The sequence below is a fragment of the Amblyomma mixtum genome, chromosome 3, assembly GCF_055824585.1.
Source record: "Amblyomma mixtum isolate Tamu chromosome 3, ASM5582458v1, whole genome shotgun sequence".
NCBI classification, from domain to species: domain Eukaryota; kingdom Metazoa; phylum Arthropoda; class Arachnida; order Ixodida; family Ixodidae; genus Amblyomma; species Amblyomma mixtum.
The window spans coordinates 395,563,209-395,587,020 of NC_143014.1; the positions used below are offsets into that span (position 1 = coordinate 395,563,209).

Here is a 23,812-nt window from a genome sequence, read left to right on the forward strand (position 1 = left end):
TTTTTAATAGAGGGAGAGATATGTTTAGTGCAATGTGCACTGTGGTTCGTACCTCGGGATGGTCTCCGAAGTTCTTCTCTCCAGCAACGTGCGGAATAAGATGCAGCCGGTTACTGCCAGACAAGATAGACGATTTTATTTACAAAGCAGGTTATCAGGAGTCTCCCCCTAGAAGCACACTGAAGCCACGTTTTATACATTTTCAATTCCCTAGGTACCTATCTGGGGGAAACTTGGTTGTTCGAACATCGCCAATCACATTCCTTGACGAAACCCGCCCACAAAAGGGCGGAACATCACCCTCTCGCCACCGTGACAAAAAGGCGGGACATTTACACTCTCGCCGGTCCTCCCAGGCACAGATGGTCGATTTGTGTATTTTGTTCACCCATCGTTCCGTGGAATTAGGAGTCCTTTGGCGGCAACTAAGGTGATATACACATTCTCGCTGTCAAGTCGGAGCCGTTCGCACCGTGATGGACTCCCTTTCGTTGTCGGTCCGCTGTCGGTTTTGAGCGAACTTGAGAATACAAACAGACGCGTTTCCGCCGACAGCCGATTTAGGGGCCTCCGTCCCCTGGTTGCGCCGCCGCGCTTTCCCACCGCCGCAGCCGCCGACAAAGGCTGCCGCAAAGGCTAGCCAGCAGTGTCTCTCGGCCGAGAAGGAGGCGGCGACGGCCGCTTCTCGACCTCGAAGGAGAGGGTAAGGAGCCACCGGCGGGCGCACGTGTGCGCGACCAAAACAATTCCCAGAACGGGACACCGGAAGCAAACGCGTACACAAATACACACACACACTCAGCGTGCTGAAACCGGCCGTTATTCACGTAGCCCAGTCCCGCTGGCGCCACTGTCGTCGCTGCAGACGGCGCGTCGAGCCCAACACCTCCCCACAAAACTGTGCGGCACAGTCTTCGAACTTGCTGCACACAACAATCACAGGAGCTCGACGCATTGCTCCCACTTCCTCTGTCAACAAGTACCCCTCGGTCCCCCGCCAACGCAGCACCCAACAATGCCATACCTCTCGCAAACCGAGGCCGCGAAAACGGACGACGGTATCTTACTCGCTTTCGTCATTGGCGACCATACGCGACATAGCGTCGGCATTTGCGTTTAGAGACCCCTTTTTGTACTCCACTACAATGTTATACTTCTGGAGAGCCAGCGCCCACCTTGTCAGCTTCGCGCTTAGTGGCGTGGTCAGAGTAAGAAATTTCAAGGGATTGTGGTCGGTAATTACCCTGATTCGTGCACCGAACAGCCACGTGTCAAGCTTTCCCAGCGCCCAAATGATGGCGTAGGCCTCTTTCTCGATTGTAGCCCATCGTGACTGGGCCGGGCTTAATTTCTTGCTCAGGAATGAAATGGGTTGCTCTTTTCCTTCCTCATCCAACTGTGCTAGACATGCTCCGACGGCATAATCTGAAGCATCAGTGGCCAGAATGAACTCTTTGTTCAGATCGGGTGCGCTCAACGCTGCGGCCTTTGTCAAACACTCCTTTACCTTTATAAAAGCACCCTCGGCATCCTCCTTCCACGGTATCTTCTGAGGCACGCGCTTTCCAGTCAGGTTCGTCAGTGGTAGCACCACCTTTGAATACTCCGGAACGTAATCCCGGTAATAATTTGCTAGCCCCAAAAAGCTACGCAGCTGTCTTTTTGTTTGTGGTACAGGAATTTCTTGAATGGCTCTAAGCTTTTCTGGATCTGCGCCGTGTTTTCCTGACCCCACGATATGACCCAGAAACCGCACTTCCTTGTGCGCGAAATGGCACTTAGCGACATTAACTGTGAGCCCTGCGGCCGCTAGCGAAGCCAGTACCCTTCCGAGGTGTTCGAGGTGCTCTTCCCATGTCTGCGAGAAGACGCACATGTCATCTATATATGCGCACGCATATTCACGATGTGGTACAAGGATCTGATTGATTATTCTTTGGTAGGTGCTTGCCGAATTTCTCAGTCCAAACGGCATAACCTTCCAAGCGTACTGTCCAGATGAGGTGACAAATGCTGTGTACTCCTGGGCTTTTTCGTCCAACGGAATCTGCCAATATCCTCTTAGCATATCGAGCAGGGTTATGTACTTTGCCTGCGCTACCTCGTAAATTAGGTCACCTGGCAGGTTCATAGGAAACGCATCAGGCTCTGTTGCTTCATTCAGCTTGCGATAGTCACAGCATAACCTGACACTGCCATCTTTCTTAGCAACGCACACCACGGGATGTGCATGGGAGCTTTCTATCGGATATATCAAACCCCACGACTTTAGCTCTGCCACCTGTCGGTCAACTTCCTTTCTTAGTGCCATGGGCACCTTGTAAGGGTACGCACGCTTCAGCTGCGCCCCATCTTTTAGCTTGATTTTGTGCACTCCCCAGTTGCAGCGGCCAGGTTTATCACTGAACACCTCACAGTGCTTCCCGATTAGTTCCTTTACCTGCCTTTGCTGCAGCAGATCTAAATGGCTGAGAGTTACCCGTTCCAGCTGCTCAACTGCTGTCGTTGTATCTGACCACGCGGGAAGTTCTCCAAACTCCGTGTCGCCTTCAAATACTATGCCTACAGTGTTGACCCTCGCGTTGTATGGCCTAAGCTTATTTGCATGCACTGATCGGCGCGTGCCATCACTTAGCTCAATCGTATAGCTATATGGCCGCACCTTTTCCACAACTGTTACTGGACCTTTCCAGTGTGCCATTAACTTCCCATCGCCTTCTTTCTCCAGCCAAAGAACCTGGTCACCTGGAGAAAATTGTTTGTCGGTGGTCCTCAAGTTGTACCTCCCCACATAAGCTTGCTGCGTGAGCTCGCTACTTTTTGCCGCTTCCCTACTGGCTTCCTCGAGATCATTTCTCAATTTCTCGAGATAGTCTGCTGCTGGCACTGCCAATGAGTCGGGAACAACCCAGTCTCCTGACCACGTCTTTTGCAATATAGCCAGAGGTCCGACAGGCATCCTACCATACATAAGCTCGAACGGTGATTTACCCGTGATGGCATGTGGCACCTCTCTATAAGCCCAAAGCAGGAATGGCACCATTCGATCCCACTCGCGTCCATGCTCACTTACAATGTGAAACAGCATCCTTTTAAAAGTGCCGTTCCACCGCTCTACCAGTCCATTACTTTGTGGATGATCGGGAGTGGAAAATCTGGGAGTCGCTCCCATTTTCTGCAGCATAATTTGCGTTAAGTTTGATGTAAAATTTGTGCCCTGATCAGAACATATGGTCTCTGGCACTCCCATTCTGGAAAATATCTGAGTGAGCGCGTCACAGGTAGCCTTAGCTGTTAAGGACCTCAAACAAACTACCTCAGGCCATCTAGTATGCAAATCAACTACACACAGTGCGTAGCGATGTCCCCTTGCTGATGGTGGATCCAGTGGACCGATACAATCCATGTATATCACCTGGAATGGTGCACTAGGCCTGGCCAATGCCGTTATGGGTACGCGGTCCTGTGTTTTCACGGGGGCCCTGATTTGGCACTGGTGGCAGGACTGACAATGCTCCTTGACCTCTCGGCCCATGGTCGGCCAATAAAAGGACATTTTTATGCGCTGCAAAGTCTTTCGCTCTCCCAAATGGCCTGCCCAAGGCGAATCGTGTGCCCTCACTAGTGCTTCCTGTCGTTTATGCGATGGCAGCACCAACTGTGTGCACATGCGTCCCACTACGTGCTCCTGGTGATAGAGTAACTCATCCTGGATTATCATTCCATGTGTGCCAGCTCTAGCCTGCTTCCATGCCTCCTGCAGCGACGAGTCATTTTCCTGAGCCTCACGGAAAACTTGCCGCGCGCTCTTCTTTTTCTCGGCTTCTTCGTCCGTTCCCGTAACCGCCAAGGACGCACCCGTCTGCTGATTTTTATGCTCTGTCGTCTCCTTTTCACCGCCTTCGGTCTCTGCCTCTGAAACAACTTCGTTTACAACTGCCCTTTCTTCAAGGAGTTGTCTGTAGTCTGCGGGAGTTATGAGCGCGTCTATTCCGGCCAACAGTTTGTCTGTCAGCGCACATAGCAAAGCTGGTTGTGCCCTGTCGAACGAGACAAACGGTGCACCTTCTGTTGCTCTGAGAGGCACATATGCAAGCTCAGCTCTCACTTCATCGCCGAAAGCTCCCCTCAGCTTTATTATGGAACCAGCTGCCTCATACTTCGGCACTAGAGCTCGCCTGATAACAGTCATTTCAGTCCCGGAATCAATCACCGCATTAATGCTTTGTTCCGAACTTTTCAATGTTACAGTTTCGAGGCAATTCCTACCTACCCTCTCTGTTTCCTGCATGCCAACCTCATTCGCGGGAGCTATTTCTTCCAAAGGAGCATTCACTTTAGCCACCACGGCGCGGTCTCCTGGTTTTTCTTGGCCTCGTCTGCCTGCCTTATCCCCTGTCCTTTTGAGAGGGCAATCTCTAGCGAAGTGATTTGGTGACTTGCATTCAAAGCACCGTCCTTTCATTCCTCTTAAAGTAGAATTCTCCCATTGATGAGGTGTTGCACCTGCCCGCTCCTTCTGGTCCCCACTCGGCCTCTTTCGATAGCCTCCCAAATGAGCTGCTGACCCTGGTTTGCATCTCACGCTTTCATCGAAACTCTCCGCCAGCTTGGCCACTTCGCCCGGAGAAAGGAACCTCTGATTCTCATTGACAACAATATGAGCCCGTGCCTCAGCTGCTAAGCAGTCCTTCAACCTGTCTGTGACCATTAACTGCTTTAATTCTGCAAAAGTGGTAGCCTTCGAGGTTTTTGTATAGTATTCAAAATAGTTTCCCAGCCGGATTGCGAATTGGCCCCATGTCTCATCTGCTGCTTTTGCCGACCCCTCAAACATCCTTCTATATTCTGCTGCTGACAACCTCAATCCATCTAGAATACTTTGCTTCATTTTTTTATATTCCTTTCTTTCTTCGGCTGTCAATGTAGAAAGCAATCCGCGTGCTCTTTCACTCAACTGTGGCAAGACAAGCCCGGCCCGCCACTCAGACGGGACGTCATATGAATCAAGAGTCGCCTCCACATCCTCAAACCACCCGGGCACTAGGAATTCCCGACTCGGCATCGGTGCTAGTACTCCTTTCAATAAGGATGCATATTTTAGGCGCCTATCCTCCTCTGACCTATCCACAGCTAGCGCTCCGCTGTTACCTTCTTCGTGGGACTCAGCCCGCTCTTGGGCTCGCAACTTCTGGCTCTCCAGAATTAAGCGTTGCTTTTCTTTTTCTGCTTCAGCAATTTTAAATCGAAGCTCCAGCATTTTCATCTGCTGCTCCGACGCTGTTTCCGCCATGGCGCTACTCAGATTGCCCCCCGCGTCACTGGTCACCGCCAACTCCTGCAAGCTTCCAACCCCGTCCGACTCCGCATCTGTGGTGTTAACCTCCCTGTCTCGCAAGTTATATGGCATTGTCATCAACTGCGCCCGACAGGAAACCAAGAGGCACTCGCCTGACTTCTGAAGAGTCGCTCCGAGGTGCTCTCTTCTTCCACAGGTCAGGAGGGACTCGCTTTGGCAGGCCGCTGGCTCCTCAGTGACGTTCTCGGGTCCGCCGTCCACGCCACCAGTCTCGTCCGCTGTCCACCGCTGCTGCTCTCATTCGCCCATCGCCGGAGATCCTGTCGACTGCGCCAGATATGTTTAGTGCAATGTGCACTGTGGTTCGTACCTCGGGATGGTCTCCGAAGTTCTTCTCTCCAGCAACGTGCGGAATAAGATGCAGCCGGTTACTGCCAGACAAGATAGACGATTTTATTTACAAAGCAGGTTATCAGGAGTCTCCCCCTAGAAGCACACTGAAGCCACGTTTTATACATTTTCAATTCCCTAGGTACCTATCTGGGGGAAACTTGGTTGTTCGAACATCGCCAATCACATTCCTTGACGAAACCCGCCCACAAAAGGGCGGAACATCACCCTCTCGCCACCGTGACAAAAAGGCGGGACATTTACACTCTCGCCGGTCCTCCCAGGCACAGATGGTCGATTTGTGTATTTTGTTCACCCATCGTTCCGTGGAATTAGGAGTCCTTTGGCGGCAACTAAGGTGATATACACATTCTCGCTGTCAAGTCGGAGCCGTTCGCACCGTGATGGACTCCCTTTCGTTGTCGGTCCGCTGTCGGTTTTGAGCGAACTTGAGAATACAAACAGACGCGTTTCCGCCGACAGCCGATTTAGGGGCCTCCGTCCCCTGGTTGCGCCGCCGCGCTTTCCCACCGCCGCAGCCGCCGACAAAGGCTGCCGCAAAGGCTAGCCAGCAGTGTCTCTCGGCCGAGAAGGAGGCGGCGACGGCCGCTTCTCGACCTCGAAAGAGAGGGTAAGGAGCCACCGGCGGGCGCACGTGTGCGCGACCAAAACAATTCCCAGAACGGGACACCGGAAGCAAACGCGTACACAAATACACACACACACTCAGCGTGCTGAAACCGGCCGTTATTCACGTAGCCCAGTCCCGCTGGCGCCACTGTCGTCGCTGCAGACGGCGCGTCGAGCCCAACACCTCCCCACAAAACTGTGCGGCACAGTCTTCGAACTTGCTGCACACAACAATCACAGGAGCTCGACGCATTGCTCCCACTTCCTCTGTCAACAAGTACCCCTCGGTCCCCCGCCAACGCAGCACCCAACAATGCCATACCTCTCGCAAACCGAGGCCGCGAAAACGGACGACGGTATCTTACTCGCTTTCGTCATTGGCGACCATACGCGACATAGCGTCGGCATTTGCGTTTAGAGACCCCTTTTTGTACTCCACTACAATGTTATACTTCTGGAGAGCCAGCGCCCACCTTGTCAGCTTCGCGCTTAGTGGCGTGGTCAGAGTAAGAAATTTCAAGGGATTGTGGTCGGTAATTACCCTGATTCGTGCCCCGAACAGCCACGTGTCAAGCTTTCCCAGCGCCCAAATGATGGCGTAGGCCTCTTTCTCGATTGTAGCCCATCGTGACTGGGCCGGGCTTAATTTCTTGCTCAGGAATGAAATGGGTTGCTCTTTTCCTTCCTCATCCAACTGTGCTAGACATGCTCCGACGGCATAATCTGAAGCATCAGTGGCCAGAATGAACTCTTTGTTCAGATCGGGTGCGCTCAACGCTGCGGCCTTTGTCAAACACTCCTTTACCTTTATAAAAGCACCCTCGGCATCCTCCTTCCACGGTATCTTCTGAGGCACGCGCTTTCCAGTCAGGTTCGTCAGTGGTAGCACCACCTTTGAATACTCCGGAACGTAATCCCGGTAATAATTTGCTAGCCCCAAAAAGCTACGCAGCTGTCTTTTTGTTTGTGGTACAGGAATTTCTTGAATGGCTCTAAGCTTTTCTGGATCTGCGCCGTGTTTTCCTGGCCCCAAGATATGACCCAGAAACCGCACTTCCTTGTGCGCGAAATGGCACTTAGCGACATTAACTGTGAGCCCTGCGGCCGCTAGCGAAGCCAGTACCCTTCCGAGGTGTTCGAGGTGCTCTTCCCATGTCTGCGAGAAGACGCACATGTCATCTATATATGCGCACGCATATTCACGATGTGGTACAAGGATCTGATTGATTATTCTTTGGTAGGTGCTTGCCGAATTTCTCAGTCCAAACGGCATAACCTTCCAAGCGTACTGTCCAGATGAGGTGACAAATGCTGTGTACTCCTGGGCTTTTTCGTCCAACGGAATCTGCCAATATCCTCTTAGCATATCGAGCAGGGTTATGTACTTTGCCTGCGCTACCTCGTAAATTAGGTCACCTGGCAGGTTCATAGGAAACGCATCAGGCTCTGTTGCTTCATTCAGCTTGCGATAGTCACAGCATAACCTGACACTGCCATCTTTCTTAGCAACGCACACCACGGGATGTGCATGGGAGCTTTCTATCGGATATATCAAACCCCACGACTTTAGCTCTGCCACCTGTCGGTCAACTTCCTTTCTTAGTGCCATGGGCACCTTGTAAGGGTACGCACGCTTCAGCTGCGCCCCATCTTTTAGCTTGATTTTGTGCACTCCCCAGTTGCAGCGGCCAGGTTTATCACTGAACACCTCACAGTGCTTCCCGATTAGTTCCTTTACCTGCCTTTGCTGCAGCAGATCTAAATGGCTGAGAGTTACCCGTTCCAGCTGCTCAACTGCTGTCGTTGTATCTGACCACGCGGGAAGTTCTCCAAACTCCGTGTCGCCTTCAAATACTATGCCTACAGTGTTGACCCTCGCGTTGTATGGCCTAAGCTTATTTGCATGCACTGATCGGCGCGTGCCATCACTTAGCTCAATCGTATAGCTATATGGCCGCACCTTTTCCACAACTGTTACTGGACCTTTCCAGTGTGCCATTAACTTCCCATCGCCTTCTTTCTCCAGCCAAAGAACCTGGTCACCTGGAGAAAATTGTTTGTCGGTGGTCCTCAAGTTGTACCTCCCCACATAAGCTTGCTGCGTGAGCTCGCTACTTTTTGCCGCTTCCCTACTGGCTTCCTCGAGATCATTTCTCAATTTCTCGAGATAGTCTGCTGCTGGCACTGCCAATGAGTCGGGAACAACCCAGTCTCCTGACCACGTCTTTTGCAATATAGCCAGAGGTCCGACAGGCATCCTACCATACATAAGCTCGAACGGTGATTTACCCGTGATGGCATGTGGCACCTCTCTATAAGCCCAAAGCAGGAATGGCACCATTCGATCCCACTCGCGTCCATGCTCACTTACAATGTGAAACAGCATCCTTTTAAAAGTGCCGTTCCACCGCTCTACCAGTCCATTACTTTGTGGATGATCGGGAGTGGAAAATCTGGGAGTCGCTCCCATTTTCTGCAGCATAATTTGCGTTAAGTTTGATGTAAAATTTGTGCCCTGATCAGAACATATGGTCTCTGGCACTCCCATTCTGGAAAATATCTGAGTGAGCGCGTCACAGGTAGCCTTAGCTGTTAAGGACCTCAAACAAACTACCTCAGGCCATCTAGTATGCAAATCAACTACACACAGTGCGTAGCGATGTCCCCTTGCTGATGGTGGATCCAGTGGACCGATACAATCCATGTATATCACCTGGAATGGTGCACTAGGCCTGGCCAATGCCGTTATGGGTACGCGGTCCTGTGTTTTCACGGGGGCCCTGATTTGGCACTGGTGGCAGGACTGACAATGCTCCTTGACCTCTCGGCCCATGGTCGGCCAATAAAAGGACATTTTTATGCGCTGCAAAGTCTTTCGCTCTCCCAAATGGCCTGCCCAAGGCGAATCGTGTGCCCTCACTAGTGCTTCCTGTCGTTTATGCGATGGCAGCACCAACTGTGTGCACATGCGTCCCACTACGTGCTCCTGGTGATAGAGTAACTCATCCTGGATTATCATTCCATGTGTGCCAGCTCTAGCCTGCTTCCATGCCTCCTGCAGCGACGAGTCATTTTCCTGAGCCTCACGGAAAACTTGCCGCGCGCTCTTCTTTTTCTCGGCTTCTTCGTCCGTTCCCGTAACCGCCAAGGACGCACCCGTCTGCTGATTTTTATGCTCTGTCGTCTCCTTTTCACCGCCTTCGGTCTCTGCCTCTGAAACAACTTCGTTTACAACTGCCCTTTCTTCAAGGAGTTGTCTGTAGTCTGCGGGAGTTATGAGCGCGTCTATTCCGGCCAACAGTTTGTCTGTCAGCGCACATAGCAAAGCTGGTTGTGCCCTGTCGAACGAGACAAACGGTGCACCTTCTGTTGCTCTGAGAGGCACATATGCAAGCTCAGCTCTCACTTCATCGCCGAAAGCTCCCCTCAGCTTTATTGTGGAACCAGCTGCCTCATACTTCGGCACTAGAGCTCGCCTGATAACAGTCATTTCAGTCCCGGAATCAATCACCGCATTAATGCTTTGTTCCGAACTTTTCAATGTTACAGTTTCGAGGCAATTCCTACCTACCCTCTCTGTTTCCTGCATGCCAACCTCATTCGCGGGAGCTATTTCTTCCAAAGGAGCATTCACTTTAGCCACCACGGCGCGGTCTCCTGGTTTTTCTTGGCCTCGTCTGCCTGCCTTATCCCCTGTCCTTTTGAGAGGGCAATCTCTAGCGAAGTGATTTGGTGACTTGCATTCAAAGCACCGTCCTTTCATTCCTCTTAAAGTAGAATTCTCCCATTGATGAGGTGTTGCACCTGCCCGCTCCTTCTGGTCCCCACTCGGCCTCTTTCGATAGCCTCCCAAATGAGCTGCTGACCCTGGTTTGCATCTCACGCTTTCATCGAAACTCTCCGCCAGCTTGGCCACTTCGCCCGGAGAAAGGAACCTCTGATTCTCATTGACAACAATATGAGCCCGTGCCTCAGCTGCTAAGCAGTCCTTCAACCTGTCTGTGACCATTAACTGCTTTAATTCTGCAAAAGTGGTAGCCTTCGAGGTTTTTGTATAGTATTCAAAATAGTTTCCCAGCCGGATTGCGAATTGGCCCCATGTCTCATCTGCTGCTTTTGCCGACCCCTCAAACATCCTTCTATATTCTGCTGCTGACAACCTCAATCCATCTAGAATACTTTGCTTCATTTTTTTATATTCCTTTCTTTCTTCGGCTGTCAATGTAGAAAGCAATCCGCGTGCTCTTTCACTCAACTGTGGCAAGACAAGCCCGGCCCGCCACTCAGACGGGACGTCATATGAATCAAGAGTCGCCTCCACATCCTCAAACCACCCGGGCACTAGGAATTCCCGACTCGGCATCGGTGCTAGTACTCCTTTCAATAAGGATGCATATTTTAGGCGCCTATCCTCCTCTGACCTATCCACAGCTAGCGCTCCGCTGTTACCTTCTTCGTGGGACTCAGCCCGCTCTTGGGCTCGCAACTTCTGGCTCTCCAGAATTAAGCGTTGCTTTTCTTTTTCTGCTTCAGCAATTTTAAATCGAAGCTCCAGCATTTTCATCTGCTGCTCCGACGCTGTTTCCGCCATGGCGCTACTCAGATTGCCCCCCGCGTCACTGGTCACCGCCAACTCCTGCAAGCTTCCAACCCCGTCCGACTCCGCATCTGTGGTGTTAACCTCCCTGTCTCGCAAGTTATATGGCATTGTCATCAACTGCGCCCGACAGGAAACCAAGAGGCACTCGCCTGACTTCTGAAGAGTCGCTCCGAGGTGCTCTCTTCTTCCACAGGTCAGGAGGGACTCGCTTTGGCAGGCCGCTGGCTCCTCAGTGACGTTCTCGGGTCCGCCGTCCACGCCACCAGTCTCGTCCGCTGTCCACCGCTGCTGCTCTCATTCGCCCATCGCCGGAGATCCTGTCGACTGCGCCAGATATGTTTAGTGCAATGTGCACTGTGGTTCGTACCTCGGGATGGTCTCCGAAGTTCTTCTCTCCAGCAACGTGCGGAATAAGATGCAGCCGGTTACTGCCAGACAAGATAGACGATTTTATTTACAAAGCAGGTTATCAGGAGTCTCCCCCTAGAAGCACACTGAAGCCACGTTTTATACATTTTCAATTCCCTAGGTACCTATCTGGGGGAAACTTGGTTGTTCGAACATCGCCAATCACATTCCTTGACGAAACCCGCCCACAAAAGGGCGGAACATCACCCTCTCGCCACCGTGACAAAAAGGCGGGACATTTACACTCTCGCCGGTCCTCCCAGGCACAGATGGTCGATTTGTGTATTTTGTTCACCCATCGTTCCGTGGAATTAGGAGTCCTTTGGCGGCAACTAAGGTGATATACACATTCTCGCTGTCAAGTCGGAGCCGTTCGCACCGTGATGGACTCCCTTTCGTTGTCGGTCCGCTGTCGGTTTTGAGCGAACTTGAGAATACAAACAGACGCGTTTCCGCCGACAGCCGATTTAGGGGCCTCCGTCCCCTGGTTGCGCCGCCGCGCTTTCCCACCGCCGCAGCCGCCGACAAAGGCTGCCGCAAAGGCTAGCCAGCAGTGTCTCTCGGCCGAGAAGGAGGCGGCGACGGCCGCTTCTCGACCTCGAAGGAGAGGGTAAGGAGCCACCGGCGGGCGCACGTGTGCGCGACCAAAACAATTCCCAGAACGGGACACCGGAAGCAAACGCGTACACAAATACACACACACACTCAGCGTGCTGAAACCGGCCGTTATTCACGTAGCCCAGTCCCGCTGGCGCCACTGTCGTCGCTGCAGACGGCGCGTCGAGCCCAACACCTCCCCACAAAACTGTGCGGCACAGTCTTCGAACTTGCTGCACACAACAATCACAGGAGCTCGACGCATTGCTCCCACTTCCTCTGTCAACAAGTACCCCTCGGTCCCCCGCCAACGCAGCACCCAACAATGCCATACCTCTCGCAAACCGAGGCCGCGAAAACGGACGACGGTATCTTACTCGCTTTCGTCATTGGCGACCATACGCGACATAGCGTCGGCATTTGCGTTTAGAGACCCCTTTTTGTACTCCACTACAATGTTATACTTCTGGAGAGCCAGCGCCCACCTTGTCAGCTTCGCGCTTAGTGGCGTGGTCAGAGTAAGAAATTTCAAGGGATTGTGGTCGGTAATTACCCTGATTCGTGCACCGAACAGCCACGTGTCAAGCTTTCCCAGCGCCCAAATGATGGCGTAGGCCTCTTTCTCGATTGTAGCCCATCGTGACTGGGCCGGGCTTAATTTCTTGCTCAGGAATGAAATGGGTTGCTCTTTTCCTTCCTCATCCAACTGTGCTAGACATGCTCCGACGGCATAATCTGAAGCATCAGTGGCCAGAATGAACTCTTTGTTCAGATCGGGTGCGCTCAACGCTGCGGCCTTTGTCAAACACTCCTTTACCTTTATAAAAGCACCCTCGGCATCCTCCTTCCACGGTATCTTCTGAGGCACGCGCTTTCCAGTCAGGTTCGTCAGTGGTAGCACCACCTTTGAATACTCCGGAACGTAATCCCGGTAATAATTTGCTAGCCCCAAAAAGCTACGCAGCTGTCTTTTTGTTTGTGGTACAGGAATTTCTTGAATGGCTCTAAGCTTTTCTGGATCTGCGCCGTGTTTTCCTGACCCCACGATATGACCCAGAAACCGCACTTCCTTGTGCGCGAAATGGCACTTAGCGACATTAACTGTGAGCCCTGCGGCCGCTAGCGAAGCCAGTACCCTTCCGAGGTGTTCGAGGTGCTCTTCCCATGTCTGCGAGAAGACGCACATGTCATCTATATATGCGCACGCATATTCACGATGTGGTACAAGGATCTGATTGATTATTCTTTGGTAGGTGCTTGCCGAATTTCTCAGTCCAAACGGCATAACCTTCCAAGCGTACTGTCCAGATGAGGTGACAAATGCTGTGTACTCCTGGGCTTTTTCGTCCAACGGAATCTGCCAATATCCTCTTAGCATATCGAGCAGGGTTATGTACTTTGCCTGCGCTACCTCGTAAATTAGGTCACCTGGCAGGTTCATAGGAAACGCATCAGGCTCTGTTGCTTCATTCAGCTTGCGATAGTCACAGCATAACCTGACACTGCCATCTTTCTTAGCAACGCACACCACGGGATGTGCATGGGAGCTTTCTATCGGATATATCAAACCCCACGACTTTAGCTCTGCCACCTGTCGGTCAACTTCCTTTCTTAGTGCCATGGGCACCTTGTAAGGGTACGCACGCTTCAGCTGCGCCCCATCTTTTAGCTTGATTTTGTGCACTCCCCAGTTGCAGCGGCCAGGTTTATCACTGAACACCTCACAGTGCTTCCCGATTAGTTCCTTTACCTGCCTTTGCTGCAGCAGATCTAAATGGCTGAGAGTTACCCGTTCCAGCTGCTCAACTGCTGTCGTTGTATCTGACCACGCGGGAAGTTCTCCAAACTCCGTGTCGCCTTCAAATACTATGCCTACAGTGTTGACCCTCGCGTTGTATGGCCTAAGCTTATTTGCATGCACTGATCGGCGCGTGCCATCACTTAGCTCAATCGTATAGCTATATGGCCGCACCTTTTCCACAACTGTTACTGGACCTTTCCAGTGTGCCATTAACTTCCCATCGCCTTCTTTCTCCAGCCAAAGAACCTGGTCACCTGGAGAAAATTGTTTGTCGGTGGTCCTCAAGTTGTACCTCCCCACATAAGCTTGCTGCGTGAGCTCGCTACTTTTTGCCGCTTCCCTACTGGCTTCCTCGAGATCATTTCTCAATTTCTCGAGATAGTCTGCTGCTGGCACTGCCAATGAGTCGGGAACAACCCAGTCTCCTGACCACGTCTTTTGCAATATAGCCAGAGGTCCGACAGGCATCCTACCATACATAAGCTCGAACGGTGATTTACCCGTGATGGCATGTGGCACCTCTCTATAAGCCCAAAGCAGGAATGGCACCATTCGATCCCACTCGCGTCCATGCTCACTTACAATGTGAAACAGCATCCTTTTAAAAGTGCCGTTCCACCGCTCTACCAGTCCATTACTTTGTGGATGATCGGGAGTGGAAAATCTGGGAGTCGCTCCCATTTTCTGCAGCATAATTTGCGTTAAGTTTGATGTAAAATTTGTGCCCTGATCAGAACATATGGTCTCTGGCACTCCCATTCTGGAAAATATCTGAGTGAGCGCGTCACAGGTAGCCTTAGCTGTTAAGGACCTCAAACAAACTACCTCAGGCCATCTAGTATGCAAATCAACTACACACAGTGCGTAGCGATGTCCCCTTGCTGATGGTGGATCCAGTGGACCGATACAATCCATGTATATCACCTGGAATGGTGCACTAGGCCTGGCCAATGCCGTTATGGGTACGCGGTCCTGTGTTTTCACGGGGGCCCTGATTTGGCACTGGTGGCAGGACTGACAATGCTCCTTGACCTCTCGGCCCATGGTCGGCCAATAAAAGGACATTTTTATGCGCTGCAAAGTCTTTCGCTCTCCCAAATGGCCTGCCCAAGGCGAATCGTGTGCCCTCACTAGTGCTTCCTGTCGTTTATGCGATGGCAGCACCAACTGTGTGCACATGCGTCCCACTACGTGCTCCTGGTGATAGAGTAACTCATCCTGGATTATCATTCCATGTGTGCCAGCTCTAGCCTGCTTCCATGCCTCCTGCAGCGACGAGTCATTTTCCTGAGCCTCACGGAAAACTTGCCGCGCGCTCTTCTTTTTCTCGGCTTCTTCGTCCGTTCCCGTAACCGCCAAGGACGCACCCGTCTGCTGATTTTTATGCTCTGTCGTCTCCTTTTCACCGCCTTCGGTCTCTGCCTCTGAAACAACTTCGTTTACAACTGCCCTTTCTTCAAGGAGTTGTCTGTAGTCTGCGGGAGTTATGAGCGCGTCTATTCCGGCCAACAGTTTGTCTGTCAGCGCACATAGCAAAGCTGGTTGTGCCCTGTCGAACGAGACAAACGGTGCACCTTCTGTTGCTCTGAGAGGCACATATGCAAGCTCAGCTCTCACTTCATCGCCGAAAGCTCCCCTCAGCTTTATTGTGGAACCAGCTGCCTCATACTTCGGCACTAGAGCTCGCCTGATAACAGTCATTTCAGTCCCGGAATCAATCACCGCATTAATGCTTTGTTCCGAACTTTTCAATGTTACAGTTTCGAGGCAATTCCTACCTACCCTCTCTGTTTCCTGCATGCCAACCTCATTCGCGGGAGCTATTTCTTCCAAAGGAGCATTCACTTTAGCCACCACGGCGCGGTCTCCTGGTTTTTCTTGGCCTCGTCTGCCTGCCTTATCCCCTGTCCTTTTGAGAGGGCAATCTCTAGCGAAGTGATTTGGTGACTTGCATTCAAAGCACCGTCCTTTCATTCCTCTTAAAGTAGAATTCTCCCATTGATGAGGTGTTGCACCTGCCCGCTCCTTCTGGTCCCCACTCGGCCTCTTTCGATAGCCTCCCAAATGAGCTGCTGACCCTGGTTTGCATCTCACGCTTTCATCGAAACTCTCCGCCAGCTTGGCCACTTCGCCCGGAGAAAGGAACCTCTGATTCTCATTGACAACAATATGAGCCCGTGCCTCAGCTGCTAAGCAGTCCTTCAACCTGTCTGTGACCATTAACTGCTTTAATTCTGCAAAAGTGGTAGCCTTCGAGGTTTTTGTATAGTATTCAAAATAGTTTCCCAGCCGGATTGCGAATTGGCCCCATGTCTCATCTGCTGCTTTTGCCGACCCCTCAAACATCCTTCTATATTCTGCTGCTGACAACCTCAATCCATCTAGAATACTTTGCTTCATTTTTTTATATTCCTTTCTTTCTTCGGCTGTCAATGTAGAAAGCAATCCGCGTGCTCTTTCACTCAACTGTGGCAAGACAAGCCCGGCCCGCCACTCAGACGGGACGTCATATGAATCAAGAGTCGCCTCCACATCCTCAAACCACCCGGGCACTAGGAATTCCCGACTCGGCATCGGTGCTAGTACTCCTTTCAATAAGGATGCATATTTTAGGCGCCTATCCTCCTCTGACCTATCCACAGCTAGCGCTCCGCTGTTACCTTCTTCGTGGGACTCAGCCCGCTCTTGGGCTCGCAACTTCTGGCTCTCCAGAATTAAGCGTTGCTTTTCTTTTTCTGCTTCAGCAATTTTAAATCGAAGCTCCAGCATTTTCATCTGCTGCTCCGACGCTGTTTCCGCCATGGCGCTACTCAGATTGCCCCCCGCGTCACTGGTCACCGCCAACTCCTGCAAGCTTCCAACCCCGTCCGACTCCGCATCTGTGGTGTTAACCTCCCTGTCTCGCAAGTTATATGGCATTGTCATCAACTGCGCCCGACAGGAAACCAAGAGGCACTCGCCTGACTTCTGAAGAGTCGCTCCGAGGTGCTCTCTTCTTCCACAGGTCAGGAGGGACTCGCTTTGGCAGGCCGCTGGCTCCTCAGTGACATTCTCGGGTCCGCCGTCCACGCCACCAGTCTCGTCCGCTGTCCACCGCTGCTGCTCTCATTCGCCCATCGCCGGAGATCCTGTCGACTGCGCCAGATATGTTTAGTGCAATGTGCACTGTGGTTCGTACCTCGGGATGGTCTCCGAAGTTCTTCTCTCCAGCAACGTGCGGAATAAGATGCAGCCGGTTACTGCCAGACAAGATAGACGATTTTATTTACAAAGCAGGTTATCAGGAGTCTCCCCCTAGAAGCACACTGAAGCCACGTTTTATACATTTTCAATTCCCTAGGTACCTATCTGGGGGAAACTTGGTTGTTCGAACATCGCCAATCACATTCCTTGACGAAACCCGCCCACAAAAGGGCGGAACATCACCCTCTCGCCACCGTGACAAAAAGGCGGGACATTTACACTCTCGCCGGTCCTCCCAGGCACAGATGGTCGATTTGTGTATTTTGTTCACCCATCGTTCCGTGGAATTAGGAGTCCTTTGGCGGCAACTAAGGTGATATACACATTCTCGCTGTCAAGTCGGAGCCGTTCGCACCGTGATGGACTCCCTTTCGTTGTCGGTCCGCTGTCGGTTTTGAGCGAACTTGAGAATACAAACAGACGCGTTTCCGCCGACAGCCGATTTAGGGGCCTCCGTCCCCTGGTTGCGCCGCCGCGCTTTCCCACCGCCGCAGCCGCCGACAAAGGCTGCCGCAAAGGCTAGCCAGCAGTGTCTCTCGGCCGAGAAGGAGGCGGCGACGGCCGCTTCTCGACCTCGAAGGAGAGGGTAAGGAGCCACCGGCGGGCGCACGTGTGCGCGACCAAAACAATTCCCAGAACGGGACACCGGAAGCAAACGCGTACACAAATACACACACACACTCAGCGTGCTGAAACCGGCCGTTATTCACGTAGCCCAGTCCCGCTGGCGCCACTGTCGTCGCTGCAGACGGCGCGTCGAGCCCAACAGGGAGCTTTGTCTATTTTGGGTAGGAATATCCCCAACGTATCGGGGTGCACAGTAAAAAAAATTTGGCACAAGATGCGGATAGTATTTATCTTCATCACTTCGTTTTTAATTGCATTTCCAATTTGAAGATTTCCTTAATACTGCCTCACGATCAGAAGTCAGCACCGTTTTGTCAAAGACTCCCTTCTGTCTGTTTGCTGTGCTGTTGTTAATCGTGGATCTATATCAACTAGCCCAGATTTCTTTACGGATGAAGCGTGAGCCAGTTCGAGAAAAAGCCTTAAGGAAGTTTGCGTCTTATCGCGTCTTCGCGTCGCACGTCCGAAGCGCGCGGCGCCCTCGCGCAGTGTCCCGAAGGCCTCGCTCACCCTTGAGGCTGGTGTCGCCCCAGGTCGGGATGTCTCCACAGCGACGCGCGCCCACCAGCGACTGCTGCGTCAGGGAAACGGGCGCCACGGCGAACACGATGGCCGCCGTCAGGAGCACAACGAAGAGCACGAACACGCAGCCCAGGCACACCAGCAGCCGCCTCTGCAGGCCGCAAAATCAATGTTCAGTGCGACTCCGCCGCGAGTGAACACGGCATGAGCATGCAGCTGCCACCTCATGTGCGGGCCTCCGCTCATAGCTATGCGTGATGCCGACACCGCCGCGCCGGAGATCCGCATTTTGAGCCCCTAACAACTGACACTTTAAAGCCACCGTTTTTTTTTTCAGCGACAGTGTGTCCTGAACGCGATACGTTGCCTTGAGCGGGCTTGCAGTCTCCACCTGCGTCCTTAGTAGGGGTGTGCGACTAATATTCGAAACTTTCGAATAGCCAATCGAAGATTCTCCTACCGATTCGCTGAACGAACAAAATAGTGAACGTTAAAAACTATTCGAAACAACATGAATTAAATCAGAGGCTTCCGAATAGTTTTCAGGTATAACAGGCTCGAAGTTCGAGTAGGATACGCCGTAGCTTTCTTCGACGGCTGTTTCGAAAGCAAGGCCCACTGCGGTGACGCACAGCATGCTGTCTCGATTGTCTACGCGTTAAGCGCCGCGACGAGCTCCATTCGTGTGGCGGCCTTCATGACTTTTTTCTATGAGCATCACATGGAAGTCACACAGTCGCAGACTGTGTTTTGCGTGCTCTCTAGCGGAGATCACTGCTGTGTCTTTCGATGGCTACAGCGTTTACTCCACGAGCCATATCGCCGCAGCTACAGTGCTCCGCTCTTTCACACGAATATTCGTTTTGCACGAATAATCGCATAGGTAGTGAAATATTATGCGAATAGAGTTGAAACCAGACTTAACGAAGTGAAGCGCATCCAGGAAATGTTCCGTTAGATCGGAAAATTCGTAAAGTCAAGTAAGATATTTTTCCGCCCTTCGAAATCTGAAATGGCAACCTAGCGGCACCCAAAAGCTATACCGCGCCATCGTATTTGCCGACAACCCGCGCCTGCCCGTGTGAAAAGTCCACGAAAGCGGCCCGAATCGCTTGAGCGTCAAAGCGCCATATGGTAAAATGGATTCGAAGCCAACGTGGGAAGCGCCGCCGACTGCCGAGTCCGTTGTTCTGTGCAGCGGCGCGGGTTGCTGCCCCGTCAAAACAAAACCAGGGCCGTGTCTTGGCCGCCTAGATGTTACTGCTGGCGTGCTGCCAATAAGGTGCGAAACATCGTTGCAAAATAAGTGAGAAATCGAACTTTTTTTACTGAGTTATTCCGGAACACGTCGGGTTTAGTGGTCGTTGTTTCGTTATTTAGGGTTACTGAGAACATTGAACCCTATTAGCGCTTGCCGGGGAATCAAAATTTGTTCTTCAGATCGGGAGCTTCGTGAAATAGGGTTTGATTACATCGATTTCTGACTATATTCAATTCGTATTCAATTTGTTTTTAACTGCACTATTCGTATTCGGATGGCTACAGAAGCTGGACTATACGTATTCGATCCGGTTTCGAAAATATCAGTTCGCACACCAGCAGTTCCTAGCCGATTCTGTCGTTTCGGGACTAATGATCATCATTACATCCCAGAGGCGTCGTTTGTGTCATCAAATTGCGGGCCGATGCGTGCCCTGTGCAAATATCAAAGACTAGATGTTTAGCCCCCGGCTTCAGAGACCAACGTAGGGACGAACGACATTAGTTTTAGCCCATGTTATTTCAGTGATTCCCTTCCCACTCTGCTGGGCTGCAGGTCATCTACTTTGGTGGCAAGTTCGGCGCTTACCAAATCGCTGCCTTTTGTCATAGAAGTCTGCGAGAGTGTGCAACAACTGAACTCAATGGGCAATGAGAGGTTTACTAAATGACAATAATAGCACCGTCGCTTTCAGCGCAGAGGCCAACAGACTCTGCTGCGTCAAAAAACGCCTGTTGCAATCGGACCTATCGACCGCTGAGAATGAGCGCAGATATCTTCACAACGATGTTCGAAGCGTGTTGTTGGTCAAGTTGCACGAACACGCGTCAAGAGTGCGCGAAATTTCCGTTCGTTGCAGTAAATTTTCGAGTTGACACTATGAAAGAAAGGACGCGTATGCACATCTCGTGTACATAGTCCCACGTTCGGTTTATTTTTGTGAAAGCTTCGGATGGCTCATCGACACGGAATCCCGGCGCAGCCCAAACAGTGGCGGTGTTACTAAACACTCCATTTTTCTAAACGGTGTGACGTCATCAATGAAAAATATCAAATGCTAACCAATAGGTCAGTATTGGCACTTAAAATAGCCTCAACTATAAAAATCTAAATAGATTTAGAATAGAAGTGGAATAGAATTAGAAATGAATATCATTCCTTCAGTTGTCCCGATAATTTTTGATGACGTGTTGCCTCTATGCGGAGGGACTCCATTGCTAAGTGCGAAAGTGCTTTTGTTTTCCTTTCGCAGTTACTCGAGTGAGGCCCTTGTCAGTGCAACGGCCTATATGTTCGTGATGTTCGGAAAATCCAGGGCAAGCTTCATTGCCCTCATTGACGACATACTCTTGTCCCTTGAAAAGTTTCTGGATATTTTCTAATTCGCAAGGTAAGCAGCATAGCAGCCATTGCAAGAAGTTTTCTAACACCTGAGTAACTTCTCGCTCTATCGGATCCTACAATGTGGTTTTTCAACGCAGCATTTGTGTTGGCCACTTGAACGGTGCATGCAATCGGGTGATATTCTTGCGAATTGTTCCCAGACGCAGCAAGCATATGGGATGGCTGCGAACACTTTGATGAGTATGTTTCTCGCGTAAGGGCAGCTGTTGCCATGTTCCAAGTTAAAGTATGGTAGTTGTGCTCTGCGGCTGATTTTGTCTAAAACCTGCAATAAAAAAAACTGCGCACTGTTCTGTGGTAAATAGTAGATGCAGGAATCAAATCCACTTCAGGAAGGCGCCCGCCGCGGCTTTCAGGGCCAGTCATAGATGGCGGTAGCCACGCACCGGCTTCGGCCGTGACCGTTGGCTGCTGAACGTGTTCTCTCTTTCGGCCACTTCCGTTCTTCGACCTGGGTTTCGCGCGTGGTATGCCCGGCTGCTCTCGCGGCTTGAGAAGCCTCCGTGATCAGCCGCTTTTCTACCCGGACTGCGCGCTCGGCTTTCCTTGCCGCTTCAGGTGATTTATGTGCATTACGTGCCGCAGCGTTCAGCCACTTCTCTTTTTCGAGCTGGTTGACGCGATCATCGACCCTCGCTGCTTTCGCACCCTGGGGCGCCGTAGCGGTCGCCCGGTCTTTAGCAGAGTTACCGACGACTTCGGCCGCACTGGCCGCCTTCTGACCTTCGTGTGCGGCTACATGAAGCTCCCATAGTGGCACTGGAGAGCCTTTCTATCTCTGGACTGATGCCACTCCATTATACGGCCGCGGTGGCTGTGAAATGCAACCATGCGTTTGGAATAGTATGACAGAACGATGAAAGATGAAGAAGGTGGTTTTCAATGCGCAGCGCGAGAGGCTGCGGCGATGGCCGAGTGTTTTACGTCATCGGGAAACGAAGCTGTTCTATTTTCACTTTTGCTGGTTTCACTCCCCTGTGGGGCTGTAATATGATATTTTTGCTTTAATGCGATAGCATTTAGGTTCTTTCCTTCTTTTTCAAGTTTTATTTTCTTCTTGATTGCTAGTATTCAAACTAAAAATTTTCGAATGGGCAGACATATATGGTATGCATGAGTCATCATCTAGAATATTTGAGTAGATTGCATTGGAATATCACATGGGAATATACTAGCCCACCCATGAGGGTCGATAGCGCACAGCAAGGAAGGTACCCAATACGAACGCTATGTGACGTGTTTTGTAAGTGTATTACACTAGGCTGATTTAAAGAGCAACTACAGCGTTTTCTCTATCTTCTCTGATTTTACTGAAACTTACGGACCATTCTTCGCAGTATTCTGGTCCTTTGTGCCCAATTTCGCAGCGGGGCGGACGAATTTAACATTTTTCGTTTCGTGGCATAAATCCGGGAGATTTCGCGGACAACCTTGTGTGCGTGACGTCATTGAACGTACGGCTGTTGATATTAACTTTGCGTTTTCTGGCGAGAATTTCGAGTTGGCTTTTCGTCATTTCAGACAAATATTGATTCAAGCTCTCACTTACAGTCGCAAGTTTATGCAATCAACGCGGACACGATATGTTGTGACAGTGTCCGTGACGTCCATAGGATAGGCTGTCGTGACGTCATCGTTTGGTCGAACCACAGTTTCGGTTTCGGTTTTCTGATTAGCACTTTCTCTTTGCGCAAATACCCCGTCTTGGTATTTTGAAATTTTTTTTTCATCGAAGCGAGGGGACTCTATGGAATGCGTTGTGATTATCAAACCAAAATGTTAAAAAAACCTATTGTAGACCTTTTTCAATTTTCTGTGCTGGATCCACTTGCAAAATTTTGGGACTCCTCAGATTTTCAAATTTGGCGGTGCCCTATGATTGGTCTACTGTGTTGATGACGTCACGACCTTCTAAATCGCGTTCGTAGATCTCGGGGAATCCTCATACGACTACTTGGGCAGTGGTGCAGCGGCTAAGCGATGCGCTTCAAACACAGCCACAGGTGGGGCTTGAGAAACCTAGACTGCTCTTCCCTAGTTTCTCTAAGTCTCATGCACAGCGCCACTGTGGGCAGGTGGCAGCTGCATTGAATTTATTTGAATTACCTTCAGTTCCACTTACCACAGGAAAGGGGAGGGGGAGGGTAGGTAGCTAACAACACGATAGGCAGTTTGCCAAGTGCCATGGGGGACATGTGATCATGACGTCGCAAGGTAACGTGATCTCTCTCGACCAATCGGAGAATTTCGTGACAGAGAAGCCGGAACTTATTTGTAAGATGACAGCCTGAATGCTATCGCAATAAAAGTTTCTAACATTAAATGATTTCTAAAGCTACCCGATTCGTAAACCTCTTAGTTGCGCAATTGCGCAAAGTTTCTGAGGCTCTGGGCTCATGTCAGAGTTAGTGTTGCGCTTTTCTGAGGACAGACTGGTGAGATGTGGATGGAGAAGGGGTTAGCAATGGTAAGATATACTAAATAAAAAGAAATTACATCATATAAAAATTATAGCACATAGTCTGAACCAGATGATGCCCTGTACTGGTATGGTGGTATGCGTACCTTTCAGGGAAATGCAGTTTTCTACACTTCTATTGCACAGGGATAACAGGGCACTTGAGAAGGACATCAATCCCCCCCCCCCCCCACCCCAAAAAAAAAGGAAGCTACACACTTTGAAACCTGCGGTTCTAGCACGCCTAGAAAGAGGCGCTAGTGCGTGTAATACGTACGACCTATTATCAGTCTTCAGGGAATGACTTGCTTGATATTAGTGTTCCCTTTCAATCCTGTCTCAGTCTATTAGCGCTTCCACTTGCGCCCTTGCATACCAAGTTTCCTGCATCTGTGTTTTCAGGTACTCAAATGAAACACGTTCAAAATCTACAGTTTCTCAAAGAGCAGCTGATGCTGCGTTGCAAGGTATCTCGCGCGCAGGCGGCATGCGTCGGCGTACACACCTGTGGTTCAGATAGGCTGCATGGCGTGGACTCATGATGTGCCATACCCAACAATTCTGCACAAAAT

General features: G+C 51.0%; 1 protein-coding gene across 1 annotated transcript in view; it reads right to left on the reverse strand.

Annotated features, from left to right (window-relative positions):
* The window catches only part of LOC149357260 (uncharacterized), a 56,213-nt gene extending 36,226 nt beyond the window's left edge, over positions 1-19,987 (reverse strand). Inside the window, exons 1-2 of the mRNA XM_089576550.1 lie at positions 19,919-19,987; positions 18,106-18,268 (exon numbers count right to left, since the gene is read on the reverse strand). Coding sequence (XP_089432676.1) covers positions 18,106-18,268; positions 19,919-19,987 — 232 coding nt within the window. The remainder of the gene's footprint in view (positions 1-18,105; positions 18,269-19,918) is intronic.
* Positions 19,988-23,812: the final 3,825 nt, after the last annotated feature.